The following is a 13,462-nucleotide window of genomic DNA, read 5'->3' as shown; positions in this document are numbered from 1 at the left end:
AGTGAGGTTTTTTTTTCGTGAAATTAAGGGATCAATAAAAAAGCTTTAAAAAACCTAGCTTTATACTAGGTAGATTATCGTATGATAATCTTTCTCATAACCTCGCCTTAATTTTTAAGGGCTTCTAGGGAACGTGAACAAAAACAAAATCGTGCGAGTTTGGCTCAAGAAAAAAAGATTGATAATATTTTGGACAATTTTATTAGACAAAAGCTTAAACTCGTCAACCCAGTAAGACATTAATAAAAATAAGAAAATTAACGTGAAATAGTAAGACATTAAAAATAATACATTAAAAAACATGTCCCATATATTAAAAAGTGGCCTATGCAGGTCTCGAACCTGCGACCTTCGCGTTATTAGCACGATGCTCTAACCTAGAAATGGAGTCTAAAATCCATTAAAGTTCTTGCTCTAGAACATTAGATTAGCGGGATTTCGCGTATAAGATCGGTTTTCAAGAAATCATCTCGGTTCGGAAAAACGTACGGAGTATTATTGTATGTTGCTTAAGATTTTGAACAATTTTAACTTAGACGGCTCTCACACCCGATTAAACTGTCTTGCGCAGTAAAGCCGACTGTTTTTTTAAGGTGATAATTGTTGCTTAGTTTGTGGAGTTCATTGTTTTCACTGATGTGAGGAAAGCAAATGGTAACTCAAAACAGGCAGAATATGTTTGGGTGATGAATACTCAAAACAGGCAGAATATGTTTGGGTGATCAATAATCAAGAATTTAGAATCTAAATCGCATAAAACACCAAAAAAATACGTTCAAAAACAGTCTTGGATTATTCATTGTTCACTTTACACACCTGCACTATGAACAAAATGAAACAATCAGGAAAATTACCTCGAATTGCAAAGTTCTCGTCTACTCTACCTTCTTTGCAAGCTCGACTTTGCAACGATATTCTTGAGCTCGTTGTATCGACTATGAAGATCATCACTCCACAAACACAATTGCCTAATCGCTTCACGCTTCTCATCTCCAAGGATTGTTACTGTGCTCTTGAGCTCACTGTAGTGACTCTCGAGTATTTTCTTTTCTCCTTTAGCATTTTCAGCCTGAACTTCCAACTTGCTCAGATTCTGCCTCATCAATAACCCATGTTCTCTCTCATTTTGTAGTTTCTCACTTAGATTCGTCAACTGTTCCTCCAATTTCTCTTTTTCGATATTCTTTCCTGCCATACAGTGTTTCAGAATCTGAAGCTCTTCCGACATGCTGTAGATTCTTCTTGAAAACTTCTCATTATCTTCCTCGAACTTCTTGTTGATGAATTCCATTTCAGCTACGAAACTATTCATATTCTTGGAGAGATTCATGATCATTCCATGACATGCTTTATTATTAGCTGCAATCTTATTTTCTAACAGTTTGCGCTCTTCTCGGTATCTTTTTTCTGCAATTTTGAAGTCATCTTCTTTTTCAGCTAATAGTTGTTCTGTGACCCGGAGCTTTTGGATTGCCAACCGAAGCCGGACTTCTATGGTGTGGGTTTTCTCCAAGGCTGTAATGGCGTCATCTTCTGCGGCCTCCTTGTCTCTTTTGAGGTCTTCAATTGTCCCTGCCAACTCCACGGTTGACTCGTCTTTTGACACAGAAATTACGGTCAGCTTCTCGATTTGACTTTGAGCTGCTTCAAGATCTGCCTTACTCTCTCGAAGGCCACCTTCTAGTTGTTCATATTGCTCTTTCGTCTGACTCAAAGCATCCTTCAACTCTTCTGTTTTGTTTTGCAATTCAATATTCTGTAATTCTAGCAGCTTAAGAGTCTCGGAATACTCTTGCTTTCTCATCTCGGTTTGTGCCTCCAACTCACTTTTAATGGTTCGGATAGCCTCCAGATCCACCTTTAGAGTGTCAACTTCCATCTTAAAGGCAGAGATTTCTAAACTCGATTCAATTTCTTGATGCTCAAGCTTTCTTTGCATGGTAGCACATTCTTCTTCTTTGTTTTGTACAACCGTCTCCAGTTCCACAGTCCCCTCTTCCAGCCTTTGAATTTCTTCTCTTAGCCGAGTAGCCTCATCACTGTTTATCCTAGTTTCGTCTTCCAAACCAGCCTTGGCAGTTTCTAGCTTTTCCACCTCTAATTCGAAGTCTTTCAACTTTGCCGCTAAATTTTCCTTCTCATGAAAATATTCTTTCAGAGACTTATCACTGCTCGATAATTTCTCATGCAACCCTTGTATCTGAATAAGATACTCTGCAATATCTTCAGCCTTTCTCTCGAGTTCCAATTTCATTTCTCTGTCATGAACCTGCAAGGTTTGAAGTTCATGCTCCAAAGCAGTGGTTCCTTCCTGCAATATCTTGATCTGTTCATCCAACTTACTTTTCTCAGCTTGTAACTCGTCTGTCTCCAAGGTCAAAACATCGACTTTTGTTGCCAAGGCTTCAATTTGCGATTTCGACTCTTTTTCAGTGATCCCCAGCTTTTCTTGGAGAGAAGAAAGCTGATCTTCTCTCGTTTTCAATAAGATCTCCACTTCTGAAATCTGCTCTCTCAATTCTGTCACTTTACTCTCAAACTTCTCCTCGATCTCTCTTTTTTCTCCCATGACTATATCTAGCTTGAGTTTCAAACTACTATTTTCTTCTTCCAAGGTCTTTATTTGCTCTAAAGTTCCAGTTGTATGAGCATCATGTATCTGCTTTAGGGATGAGAATTCCATTTCCCGCACGGCCAATTTTTCTTTCCACCTAGTGGACTCTTCTTCGAACTCTTCTATTGTTTTCCGTGCCCTAAGAACCTCATTTGTGATATCCGAAAGTTTCAGTGATAGAGTCGTATTTTCTTTTTCAACCGCTTTCATGGACTCATTCAAGTTCTCTGTTTCCTGTTTTAAATGAGAGAAATCCTGATTAATTGTCTCCAATTGCACCTCAAGGCTTTGTTTGTCACCCCGCAACTGCTCAACCTCAGCTTTCAAGTTGTCCACATTTTGGTTCCCTTCTTCAATCCTTCTGACAGAACCTTCTTTTTCGAGGGAAAGATGGTCCTTTTCCCTGATTAATTCCGTAATTTGTTGTCTGAGATCAACTTCTGCTTTGAAAGAATCCTCTACCTTAGACTTCAGGTCTTCTTTCTCTACCAGAAGATTCAATTTCTCAGAATTCAATATTTCAGTTTCTGCTTTCAAACCCTCTAGTGTTCTTTCCGTACCCTCTAGCGTACTCATTATTGCTTCTTTCTCACTGCATGCAGCCTCCAATTTATTCCTGAGTAATGTAACTTCAAGTTTTGCTGCTTCAAGCTCTTGTTGGAGGTTGTCTGTGGCACGAAAATTTTCATCATCCAGTTTTCCGTTTTTGTTGTCGTTTTCCTTGTTGGAATGTTCGGAGTCTGAGTCTGAGTCAGAGGAGGAAGAGGAATTCTCCTTCCCTTTATGATGTTTATGAACTTTATTCTTCAGTTCTCCAGTGAGATGATCATAGTGAGCATAAAGTGATTCATACTGTTTGTGGAAATCCTCAATGAGCTCGGCTAGGGGTCCTCTTTTTGATCCTTCTTTTGCTTCTTCGTTCTGCACTATGCTTAGTATTTCATTTTTCTTCTCCTCCATACCTACACCAGGGATTAATTTATTTACTTTCGGACATTAAAATGATTGACATCACGTCATCACGAGGGAGAACCAGTACAAGAAGCGAAGCTAGCTAGTGATACGATGACTTCTCAAATTGCATTTTACGTGATTAAAGAAAACATTTCACATTATTATAGGGGTTATAGGATGTATTCCGTAGCTAATAGCAATACAGTAGTTTTATGGACTACATTCTACTTGGTGAGACAAAGATTTCACATTGATTGTAGTACTAATCTTCTTGGTGTAACAGGAGATGTAAGGGCAAACATGGTGCTGACGGGATTGGAACCCAAGTCATGAGTACAACCCGACGTGAGAGTCGTGACTTTATCAGCTAGTTACATCTGTGATTGTGTGCTGTATAGTACTTACTAGTCGATAGGAAGTCGTAGTAGAATTTTCATACAAATGTTACTATTGACATATAAGTTATCAGCAGAAGCTTTTCGTAGACAGATTTGCATGTTATAGGGCGATACCTTTTCGGGTTGCTTTCAGCTTCTCATGTTTTGCAGGATCTGTATGACTTTCAAAAAAGGACTTTATTGAACTCCTGATGAGATGTCTTTTCTTTGCCATTTTGACTCGACTATTTCCCTTAGAATTCCCTCAATTTTCTTACATCCAATGAGGCTTTACGACAAACAAGAGTCGGTACCTGGGAAAAGAACATAGACCACAATATCTCGTTAGTCCTGCAATATATACTAGGCTTAACAGAAGGATTTGCCTGTAAAATAAACAAGCACCTGTCTGAGTGGTGGTTAGGAAAAACGAGAGTAAGCAGAGTAAACAGCTTATGAGTCATACCATAAGTATGTCGTATCATAAACGGAGCAATACCATAAGTATGTTATACTATATAGTACAAAAAATTACATACAAAGTTTCCAACTACCGAAAGCTGAAAGAGAGTAAGCATCCAGAATAATACAAACAACTACAAGTAGGATGTCATTTTCAGCTTAGATCAACTACTTTTGAAGAATGAACAGATTGGTTTCAGACATGGAGTATGAATATTATCGAAAATCCAAATTGATTTCTACAACCTACTATATATTATCACAAGATTACATCAGCAAATTCTCTGTCCATCATAGTCAATCTATAAACATACTTCTTCGTCTCAATCATTTGTTGACCTTTAACTAAATACCTCTCACGAAAAATAAAAAGGATAAACAAATGATTAGTACAAAGGGAATAACATGAAAGGACCTCAATTTGCGCAAAGTTTCAAGCATAAACCAGCCTGGTATAGTGGTATGATGTACAGTAATAGTATAATACTACCACAAAGTTTGACTGTTTCACTTGAAATGAAAATAATATCATGTCTCATGTGGTTTCCACGCAATACAACTCGAGCAGCTGAATCATTCACCATTATTATAAATCAAATGGCCAGTTAAAAATTAATAGCACAATAAAACAACTAGAGTATGATTGTCATGAGCCTAAGTTGTTTTTTGGTTCTCTGTCTGTAAATTCATTTACGTCGTAGTATTCGAGAGTGCTGTCCTCTACATATAATCTGCTAGATCTATCCAAAACTGTAACTAAACATACAAAAATGTGACCTTACTATACCAAGTACTCCATATTATATTCCTATGACAAATTTTCTCTAACAAGTGGCCTACAAATCTACAATTCATTTATCGAACTAATATGTGATGTTTTAAATATTATCTCTCGCATCAAGATTGGAAATTTATGTGTAAGACAATAAAATACCGCAACCTTGATTATAAAATTAGGTTGCACATGATAAAACTCTCGACATGAGCCTGAAACCGTAGTTTAACATCAAAATTGACCTTGTGGCTTGTGCTCAATTTACAAAAAGAATAATAAAAAAAAAAAAATTATCCAGCAGATGTCTTTCTCGTCTGAAGCGAACTAATAAGGTAAAAACTAAAAATGCAACATTTGTTAAAAAAAAAACGAATCAAGAAAAACTCAATCTCATTTACAATTAAATACTCCCTTGTCAATTGTTGTCCTTTGGTTTTGGCACAAAGACTAACGAAAAAAGAGGGGCCAATTATTAAGTGACAACTGACAAGTGAACCAAATTGGATGCGAATGATCAAATTAGTCATCAAATATATTCCTTAAATAGAAAGAACAACAAATACCCCAAATGGAATAGGAAAACAAATGACCGGGACGGAGTAAGTAATATGGGATCGCTTTGCAGAATAATTATGTTGTGAACTTAACACGGTTTCAAACAAGACTAACTCCGAGAGAATTACTCAATTAATCAAAAAAGTAATATTATTACTGGAGTAAGAAGCCGGAACTATGATCATATATTATGAATCAATAAGATAAAATTCTTAAGAAATACAGTGTTGGAATCAACTCCAAAATTCCACAATCAATTCAATCTAACAATTCTGAACGTGATCGAAGACGATGAGATTAATTAGTATTTAATCGTCTAATAAATCAGTTCATTAAGTAGCTCAGGAAAACATCTAACATAAAATGCATCATCGATGATAAAATCAGAAAATAAATCAATCATGCATCTGAAAAGCTCTAATCTACTTGAATAATTTTCTATACAAGAGAAAGAATGCGATAAAGAATAAGTCTCCTGAAAAACCGTCTCACATTAACAATTAGCGACTTTCGAACTAAGCGGACTGTAAATTCTTCAGTGATCACCAAAACTAAAACTTCAACTACCTCATGCAACAAAAATTGAACAGAATTACAGCAGAAAAACAACATCAAACAAATCATGACGCGAAATTGTTCAAGTAAATTCAAGTAGTAATTCAGAGGAATTTTCATGAACATTTAAAGTTAAATTCGGAGATTTACCTGAAAATTTGGAGCTGAAAATCTGTGATTATTCGTAAAAATTGTAGGAGAGAGAAGGAATGGAAAGAGAGAGAATGGAGCTGAAAAAATTTGTCTGATTAGAGATCGAAAAGGAGGCAATTAATCAACCATTTTTCCTTTTTAAATTGCACAAATTCTTGTTTGTGATGATACATATCCGCCACTCTTAGTGACGGATACCATTTTACCTCACAAAGTACCCAGTTTTTCTCTCTCTGCAATACTATTCATGTGATCCCCTTTCTCTACTAACCCATTTTGTTACCAGTTTAACTCACAAAATATCCGTCATAAGGGAGACCAATTGTTTAAATTGTCACAAATTATTGTTTTGACGGTTTAAATTACATTTTTTTGTTAGATTGTTGTATGCCTTCTAATAAATGAATTTATCTTTTTTCATAGATCAAATTCTCGGGGTATGATGAATATATTGTTGTACCAAAAAAAAAAATGAATATATTGTTGTATGGGAGAAATATATTTCTCACAAGTTTCAACTTTTATAAGCATAATTATTAAAAATTAGTTACATTTCTTCCGAGTTATTACTATCCTTCACAAATTATAATGTGTGTAGGACATTTGTACCCTATAAAATAGTCCATTTTTATTAAAAAAAAATAAAAATTTATTCATTAATGATAAAAGAGAGTTATCTTTTTACACAAATAATTTTCTTGGTGAAATCGTCTCACACTATAATTACTCTCCTATAATTACTATGTTATCTCTTATATGCGGTGCTCAATTTTATTATTTGGTAGATTGATAGTTTGAATTGTGATGGCTCGTGATTTGTCATTATGCGGGGCTGCTAGTAAGTGAGTTACTTTCCCGCGCTTTGTTTGGTGGTCTACTACTTTACTTTATTGTCATAATATCATAATCTTGTCTTTATTCGTGTATTCACATTTTCAACCGTCAATCTTAAATACCCATCTTTCTTTATTTACTGTGCGTGCGTGAATCCCCCTAAAGAGAATTTTATTCTCTTAGTTTTCCCTTCAAAAAGCATCTAGCTAAATAAGGTAATAAATAATTTTTTTTTTCATCACATTATTATCTTTTCAATGAATATATTCTTATAAATAAACTCTAATTTTTTTAAATAAATTCATAATTATAATTTTTTCATTAAAATAAAATAAAATTGATATTAAATTATAAAGTATAAGTTGCTAAATTTTTCAGTAGTGCAATAATTATTACTAATTTACTATAGAGAATAACTTGACACATGCTTACTATTAACTTTGTGACAAAAAACATTACAACAACAACATCAGAGCCTTAATCCCAAAATGATTTGGGGTCGGCTGACATGAATCATCCTTTCGAACCGTCCAAGGGTGAACCGTCCAATGTGACAAAAAACATTCACTAAAAAAAATTCACAACTTAAATAATTTTGTTTATTAGTTTTCCATTTCAATTTTTTTATTTCATATCAAAATACAATAGAGTGAACTGATAAATATTAATGAGGTGCAAATTTTAAAAGTATAAATCCTCCTATGTACTAAAAGAATACAACTTTTCTAAAGTTTTCCCTCCAAAGTGCTCAAACTTATATATGGAAACAAATTAGATTTTCATTTATTAAACTAATTTTCCATTTAAAATAATCTATACATTAAAAGTGTATCTTCTATTATTAACTTCGTGAAGAAAATTTTTTTTTTAAAAAATTTGATGTAGTTAAAATATTTTCATAAAAAACACAATTCATGGAATTATTCAATTCTTTTGATTAATTTTAATATTAGTTATCTTTTATAAAAATTCACGAGATATAAATCTAAAATTTATAACTAATACACTAAAAATTTACCGCGCATTTGCACGAGATCTACACTAGTTAAAAGTAAGCGAATTAAAAGATACGTATGATATAATTCAATTTGTGATGATAAAAAATGAGTAGTATAAAATAGAGTAAATTAAAAATTACTCCCTTATATAATTTTTTCCCAAAATTACTCTCTTAAAATGTATTTTTTATCAAAAATTGCTTCAAAAGTCCAATTTAGGTGACTTAACTCAGAATAGTAGCCGATCAGCTTGATGGCACATGAATGGTTCTAGCTCACGAATTGAACAAGTGCTTGAGGACATTCTATCTATTTCACTAGTGTCTAGACTGGTCCTTGCACAAGAATAGAACAAGTGCTTGAGGCCCTTGGTAGTTTCTTCAATGTGGTTTCGAGCGACTTGGGATCTATTTTACTCCCGGTTATAACCAGATCCTCCAAAATAGATGCGCAAGCTAAAAAATGTTTGATCAAATTTAGTTCTCTTTCGTACCCCTGATAAGATTTGATCTCAATACGTTTGAGATGACTTAAAAAGGAGGAGAGCTGAGTTGTACTGAATGCCTGTTGTTCCAGCTTTAGACCCTCGTCGTCAGAATCCCAACTGTTTGGGCCTTTTTCAAAGAGTCCCTACAAAATAAATTAACCAAAATACAACCATGTCAAATACTCTTTTCATCCTAATACATTCTAATCGAATTTGAACAAATGATTGGGGACTGAGCAAAGATCATTTAACAGGAGATAAAATCTAGCACTAACCTTCGGAAAAGACAGTATCTCTAAGAAGGGTGAACGCTTTAAAAAATCCAACAATATTTTATCCCATTTAGTCGTCCACTCAGTTATCAGCTCTAGATGTTTCAAATTGTGAAACACTCCCAATTGATCATCCTTCAACTCGAAATAATCTAGAATCTTGAAAACAAACAACAAGCAGTTAGGTTTCGAAGTAGTTAAAATAAGATTTACGAAGAAAAACACAAAGAAAGAGAGAGACGTGAAACCTCGTTGCAAGAGCCTCTCAAGTATAAATGTGAAGCATTAGACGATCCTCGAAGGAGGCTAAGCAGGCTTTCAAAACAATCCTCCCAAGTTCGAGGGTGGTAGTCCCCAATATGTCCAATGTATATCTCAGCTTTGAGAAGAGCATTCATAGTTGTTATAGAGTACCGAAGAGCCAAATTGTCAAGAAACGTAAAGTACTCCAAATTAGGAGCATCAATAAGCACATGTTCACTGCATTTCTCATAAAGTTTACTAGATCTTTCGATATCTAAAACCAAACGTCGAAGTGAAGTGGAGGAGATGGAAATAATATCTCCGTGTTCCCACAAACATATTTGGACTTTAAGGTCTTGGAGGGAAGGGCAGCTCGAAACAAGCCTAGTCAGAAAGCTGTCGTCAGTAAAGACACCCGCACAACAGAGGTGAAGTGTTTTCAAGTTTGGGAGATTAAAGGAAAGCATGGCACAAACTTGATCAATACCAAGACTGCCATCAAGCTTCAAGACTTGCAATGTCTCACGAGTGAAAAGCGCCTGGGGAAGCTGAGCAAATTGCTTAACATGAATGCTCAAGTCAATCTCCCTAACACCGTCACGGGTTAAAGGAAAATGTAACCACTCATTAAGAAGAACAGGTTCCAAGTCAGGCATAGACTCTTTGACGGCATACCTGCCAAATCGAAGTGTAAACTTGGAAAGGTATGGAGAGCAGAATGCTTTGAGAACAGCACTCACAAATGCCTTAAATGTTTGACAACGCGGGATTGGAAGAGGAAGCTCTAGAGACGTATAGTCAAAGTCGAGGGTGTTTCTCCAGTTGAATGCACACCTCATTTTCTTAGACACGACGCTTGCAACAGCAGCTTCCTTGGTAGGAACCAATGTAAGTATTTCACTTAACACCTCATCTGGTAAACTGCTTATCCCATCTACACCTCTATTACTATCATTCAAAATCTCTGTATCTCGCTGCAAGCTCATATCCATACTTGTACTTCCTGAACTTGACCAAATCTCACATATCAGCCAATTTGTAACTAGTTTAATAACCACAAGTTTAATAAACCTTTTAAGAGTTAGAGGTGTTTCAGTACAATTTTGAGACACCAATCACACTAATTAAGAAGGATCTAGAGAACACGATTTATAAGAAAACAATTCAAAGAATAGGAAACTTGCCTAAAAACCAGTCCTATATAATATACTCACTTTGTCCCGGTCATTTGTTGTCATTTTCCATTTTTGGGTGTCTCAATCATTTGTTGTCCTTTCTATTTTAAGAATGAACTTGATAAGCAATTTGATCATTCACACCAAATTTGGTCCACTTGTCATTTAGTAATTGTTCTTCTCTTTTTTTCTTGGTATTTGTGCTAAAACCAAAGGACAACAATGAGGGAGTAGTATGATAAAAACTCAAATAAGGAAACCAATTTCCTAAACAAATTCTGATTGCAGTTGTCTGTCATAGGGAAACCAATTTCCAAAATCACCAAAATCAAAACAAAAAGATTAAAGTGAACCGTAAATTACGAAAATTAATTAATCATGCATCCTGAAAAGCTCTAATCTACTTGAATCTTCTATAGACGAGAAATTACGAAACAAGTCTCTCGAAAAACCGTCTCACATTAAGAATTTGCAAGTTTCGAACTAAGTGAACCGTAAATTTTTCAGTGATTGCCAAAACTCAAACTTCAACTACTTCATGCATCAAAAAAATCAGCAGAATTACAGCAGAAAAACAACATTATCAAACAAATCATGACGCAAAATTGTTCAGAGTTAATTCAAGTGGTAATTCAGAGAAATTTAAATGAACATTCAAAGTTGAATTCAGAGATATTCACCTGAAAAATTGGTGCTGAAAGTCTGTGAATCTTCGTAAAGTTGTAGGATAGAGAAGGGATGTTGGGGAGGGGGACGAGAATGGAGCTGAAAGAAATTTGTCTGATTAGAGATCGAAAGGGAGGCAATTAACCAACTATTTTTCTTAAATTAAATCTATCATTTGTTAACATTTGATTACCGGCAAAGAATATACCTTCTTCATTCAACCCCACTCTATCCACTACCACTTTATTTTTTCACATTTGTCAACTTGTGTTTTACGCGATAAATATCATTACATATTATAAAAATGTATATTTTTAATGTACTTGTAAAGACGAATCAAACAAGATCCCACATAAATATATTTTCACTTATATATTGAGAGAAGATCAAAATTGAATGTGCACTTGTAAATAATCTAGAAAATGGAAATAAGTAGGGTGGAGTTGAATAGAGAAAGTATAGGTTAAATAAGTAATTGAGACGGACAAAATAATAATAATAATAATAATAATAATAATAATAATAATAATAATAATAATAATAATAACTAATTAATTAATAAAAAGATTGGAGTTTTCGTAGTTGTTCATATGATGATGTAGGTGATGCGAATTGACGTATCCTCCCTCTGTCCCGGTCATATGTTAATCTTTTTTTTTTTTTGGCATAAAGGAAAGATGAGGAGACCAATCATTGAATGACAAAGAAATTCCCAAAATAGAAAGGTTAACAATTGGTAAACAAATGATCAGGACAGAGGGAATACAAGTTAAGATGTTAGGGGAAATACAATCCTTGCTCGAATCTTTGTTAGTTTCAAATACTCACTTACAAAAGGGTATGAGAAGAAACGACACTACAATAAAGAGCATCTTTGTGAATCCCATGATTATATGATAAAATAAATGTAAATTTCGCAGCGGAAAAAGCGAGATTTTAAAAACATTGATATTAAAAACCGCGGAGTCATTGTATAACCAAAAAGTTGAGTTTAAGAGAGCTTTTATACAAAATACAACTTAGCTAGATGAGCGGGATCTGAATCCCTAAATAAAACACAATATAAAACTAAGTACGATCCTAAACTACAACAAGGAAGGTCAACGTTGTAAGGACAACGCTCGCTAGCTCACACGTATTCACCGCCAAGAAGCAACACTACTACCTTCATTCATGTAAACATGAACGCATACGGTCAGGGGGAGTAACTCAAGGTTCTCCCAGCTATATTATATCAAAACGAACATAATTAAGAACATAATTAAAACAAACATGATGAATAGTTGAATACAAAGATATAATTAACTTGACAAGAGAGAGAAAGAATAAACAATGATCATACATGTTAAAATGAGTACTTGATAAACGAACTTAGGAATGAACATTAGCATGGGTAACTTGACATGAGAAGACAACTATAAACAATAAGCAAACTTATATGACATGGATAAACAAGAGGCTAACAATATAGTACATGTGAGTGAACGTCGTAGCCATTTCTTTTGAAAGCATTTTAACAAACAATGTACGGGATGTGGCTACTAAAGTCACATGCATACCTATGACTTGCATCTCACCATAAGTACGAATGAGAACATCAATCCCGCCGATCGTATCGATGCTAGGTGGGTTGCATCTCACCCCCTAGTGTTCGATATGACCAAAAGACACGAACTATACAATCCAAGGCATGAACGTTTCCCATAGCAAATGATATATGAAATAACCAAAATCAAGCAAGACTTCTATTACTTCTCTATGACTCATTTCCTCCCGGTAGGACGACGATAATATAACACGGTCCTAGTCTAAACCTGACCAGACTCTCGAGATGAACATTTTCCGATTCGACATGCGATAAACATTTCGTATCCAAGACTCGATCGACAGAACAGAAGTCGAGTACCTAACTCGACGATAGAACGACCAACGAGAGCGGCGAAAATAGAATGGGACAACCAACTCTCTGCAGAACGACCAACGAGAGAGGCGTAAACTAGTCAAGCAAGAAGGTATAACAAAATAACATTTCCATAAGAAAACGACTCATCACAAGAAGACACTCAAGATAGGTATTTCACACTTGAGACTTGATAACGAATCGACAATGAATAAATAATAACTCGAGTGTGAAGTATACTACGTCATTTGACATATGAGTGAATGAAATTCAATGCATAAGAAGCCATGTTACAAATGAATAGCATAATAACATTCTCATGAGAAAACGACTCAACATAAGTAATCATTCAAGATAAGCATTTCACCTTTGACAATTAATAAAGAATCGATAACAAATAAGTAAGAACTCAAATGCGAAGTATAATAACGTCATTTCATAA

The 13,462-nt window shown here is 34.7% G+C and overlaps 2 protein-coding genes across 4 annotated transcripts; both read right to left on the bottom strand.

Moving 5' to 3' along the window:
- Positions 1-726: 726 nt before the first annotated feature.
- LOC141587386 (uncharacterized) lies at positions 727-6,579 on the bottom strand. 2 transcript variants are annotated; one of them, XM_074408865.1, is made up of 3 exons: positions 6,443-6,579; positions 4,081-4,259; positions 727-3,576 (listed from the first exon to the last, which is right to left on the bottom strand). In XM_074408865.1, the coding sequence occupies exons 2-3, from the start codon at positions 4,178-4,180 to the stop codon at positions 881-883; spliced, it is 2,796 nt and encodes a 931-aa protein (XP_074264966.1). In that variant the 5' UTR covers positions 4,181-4,259; positions 6,443-6,579; the 3' UTR covers positions 727-880. The 2 variants fall into 2 exon arrangements, with proteins under 2 accessions (XP_074264966.1, XP_074264967.1); XM_074408866.1 differs by lacking the exon at positions 6,443-6,579 and adding an exon at positions 4,351-4,482.
- Positions 6,580-8,415: 1,836 nt separating this feature from the next.
- On the bottom strand, positions 8,416-11,317 carry LOC141587385 (F-box/LRR-repeat protein At4g14103-like). Of its 2 annotated transcripts, none has more exons than XM_074408864.1 (4): positions 11,135-11,229; positions 9,285-10,287; positions 9,040-9,195; positions 8,416-8,907 (listed from the first exon to the last, which is right to left on the bottom strand). In XM_074408864.1, exons 2-4 carry the CDS (start codon positions 10,269-10,271, stop codon positions 8,602-8,604), a joined length of 1,449 nt encoding a protein of 482 aa, XP_074264965.1. In that variant the 5' UTR covers positions 10,272-10,287; positions 11,135-11,229; the 3' UTR covers positions 8,416-8,601. The 2 variants fall into 2 exon arrangements, with proteins under 2 accessions (XP_074264965.1, XP_074264964.1); XM_074408863.1 differs by having other exon boundaries at positions 8,418-8,907; positions 9,285-10,282; positions 11,135-11,317.
- Positions 11,318-13,462: the final 2,145 nt, after the last annotated feature.

Source organism: Silene latifolia, chromosome 6 (assembly GCF_048544455.1).
Source record: "Silene latifolia isolate original U9 population chromosome 6, ASM4854445v1, whole genome shotgun sequence".
NCBI classification, from domain to species: Eukaryota; Viridiplantae; Streptophyta; class Magnoliopsida; order Caryophyllales; family Caryophyllaceae; genus Silene; species Silene latifolia.
This window is presented reverse-complemented; position numbering and strand designations above follow the sequence as displayed.

Excerpts from the sequence above, each read along its gene's own strand:
- LOC141587385 (XM_074408863.1), bottom strand. The coding sequence starts at position 10,271 with ATGGATATGAGCTTGCAGCGAGATACAGAGATTTTGAATGATAGTAAT. Across the intron at positions 9,196-9,284 it reads TGAGAGGCTCTTGCAACGAG|ATTCTAGATTATTTCGAGTT; the intron begins GTTTCACGTCTC and ends TTTGTTTTCAAG. Across the intron at positions 8,908-9,039 it reads AGATACTGTCTTTTCCGAAG|GGACTCTTTGAAAAAGGCCC; the intron begins GTTAGTGCTAGA and ends TTTATTTTGTAG.
- LOC141587386 (XM_074408865.1), bottom strand. The coding sequence starts at position 4,180 with ATGGCAAAGAAAAGACATCTCATCAGGAGTTCAATAAAGTCCTTTTTT. Across the intron at positions 3,577-4,080 it reads GCTGAAAGCAACCCGAAAAG|GTATGGAGGAGAAGAAAAAT; the intron begins GTATCGCCCTAT and ends TCCCTGGTGTAG.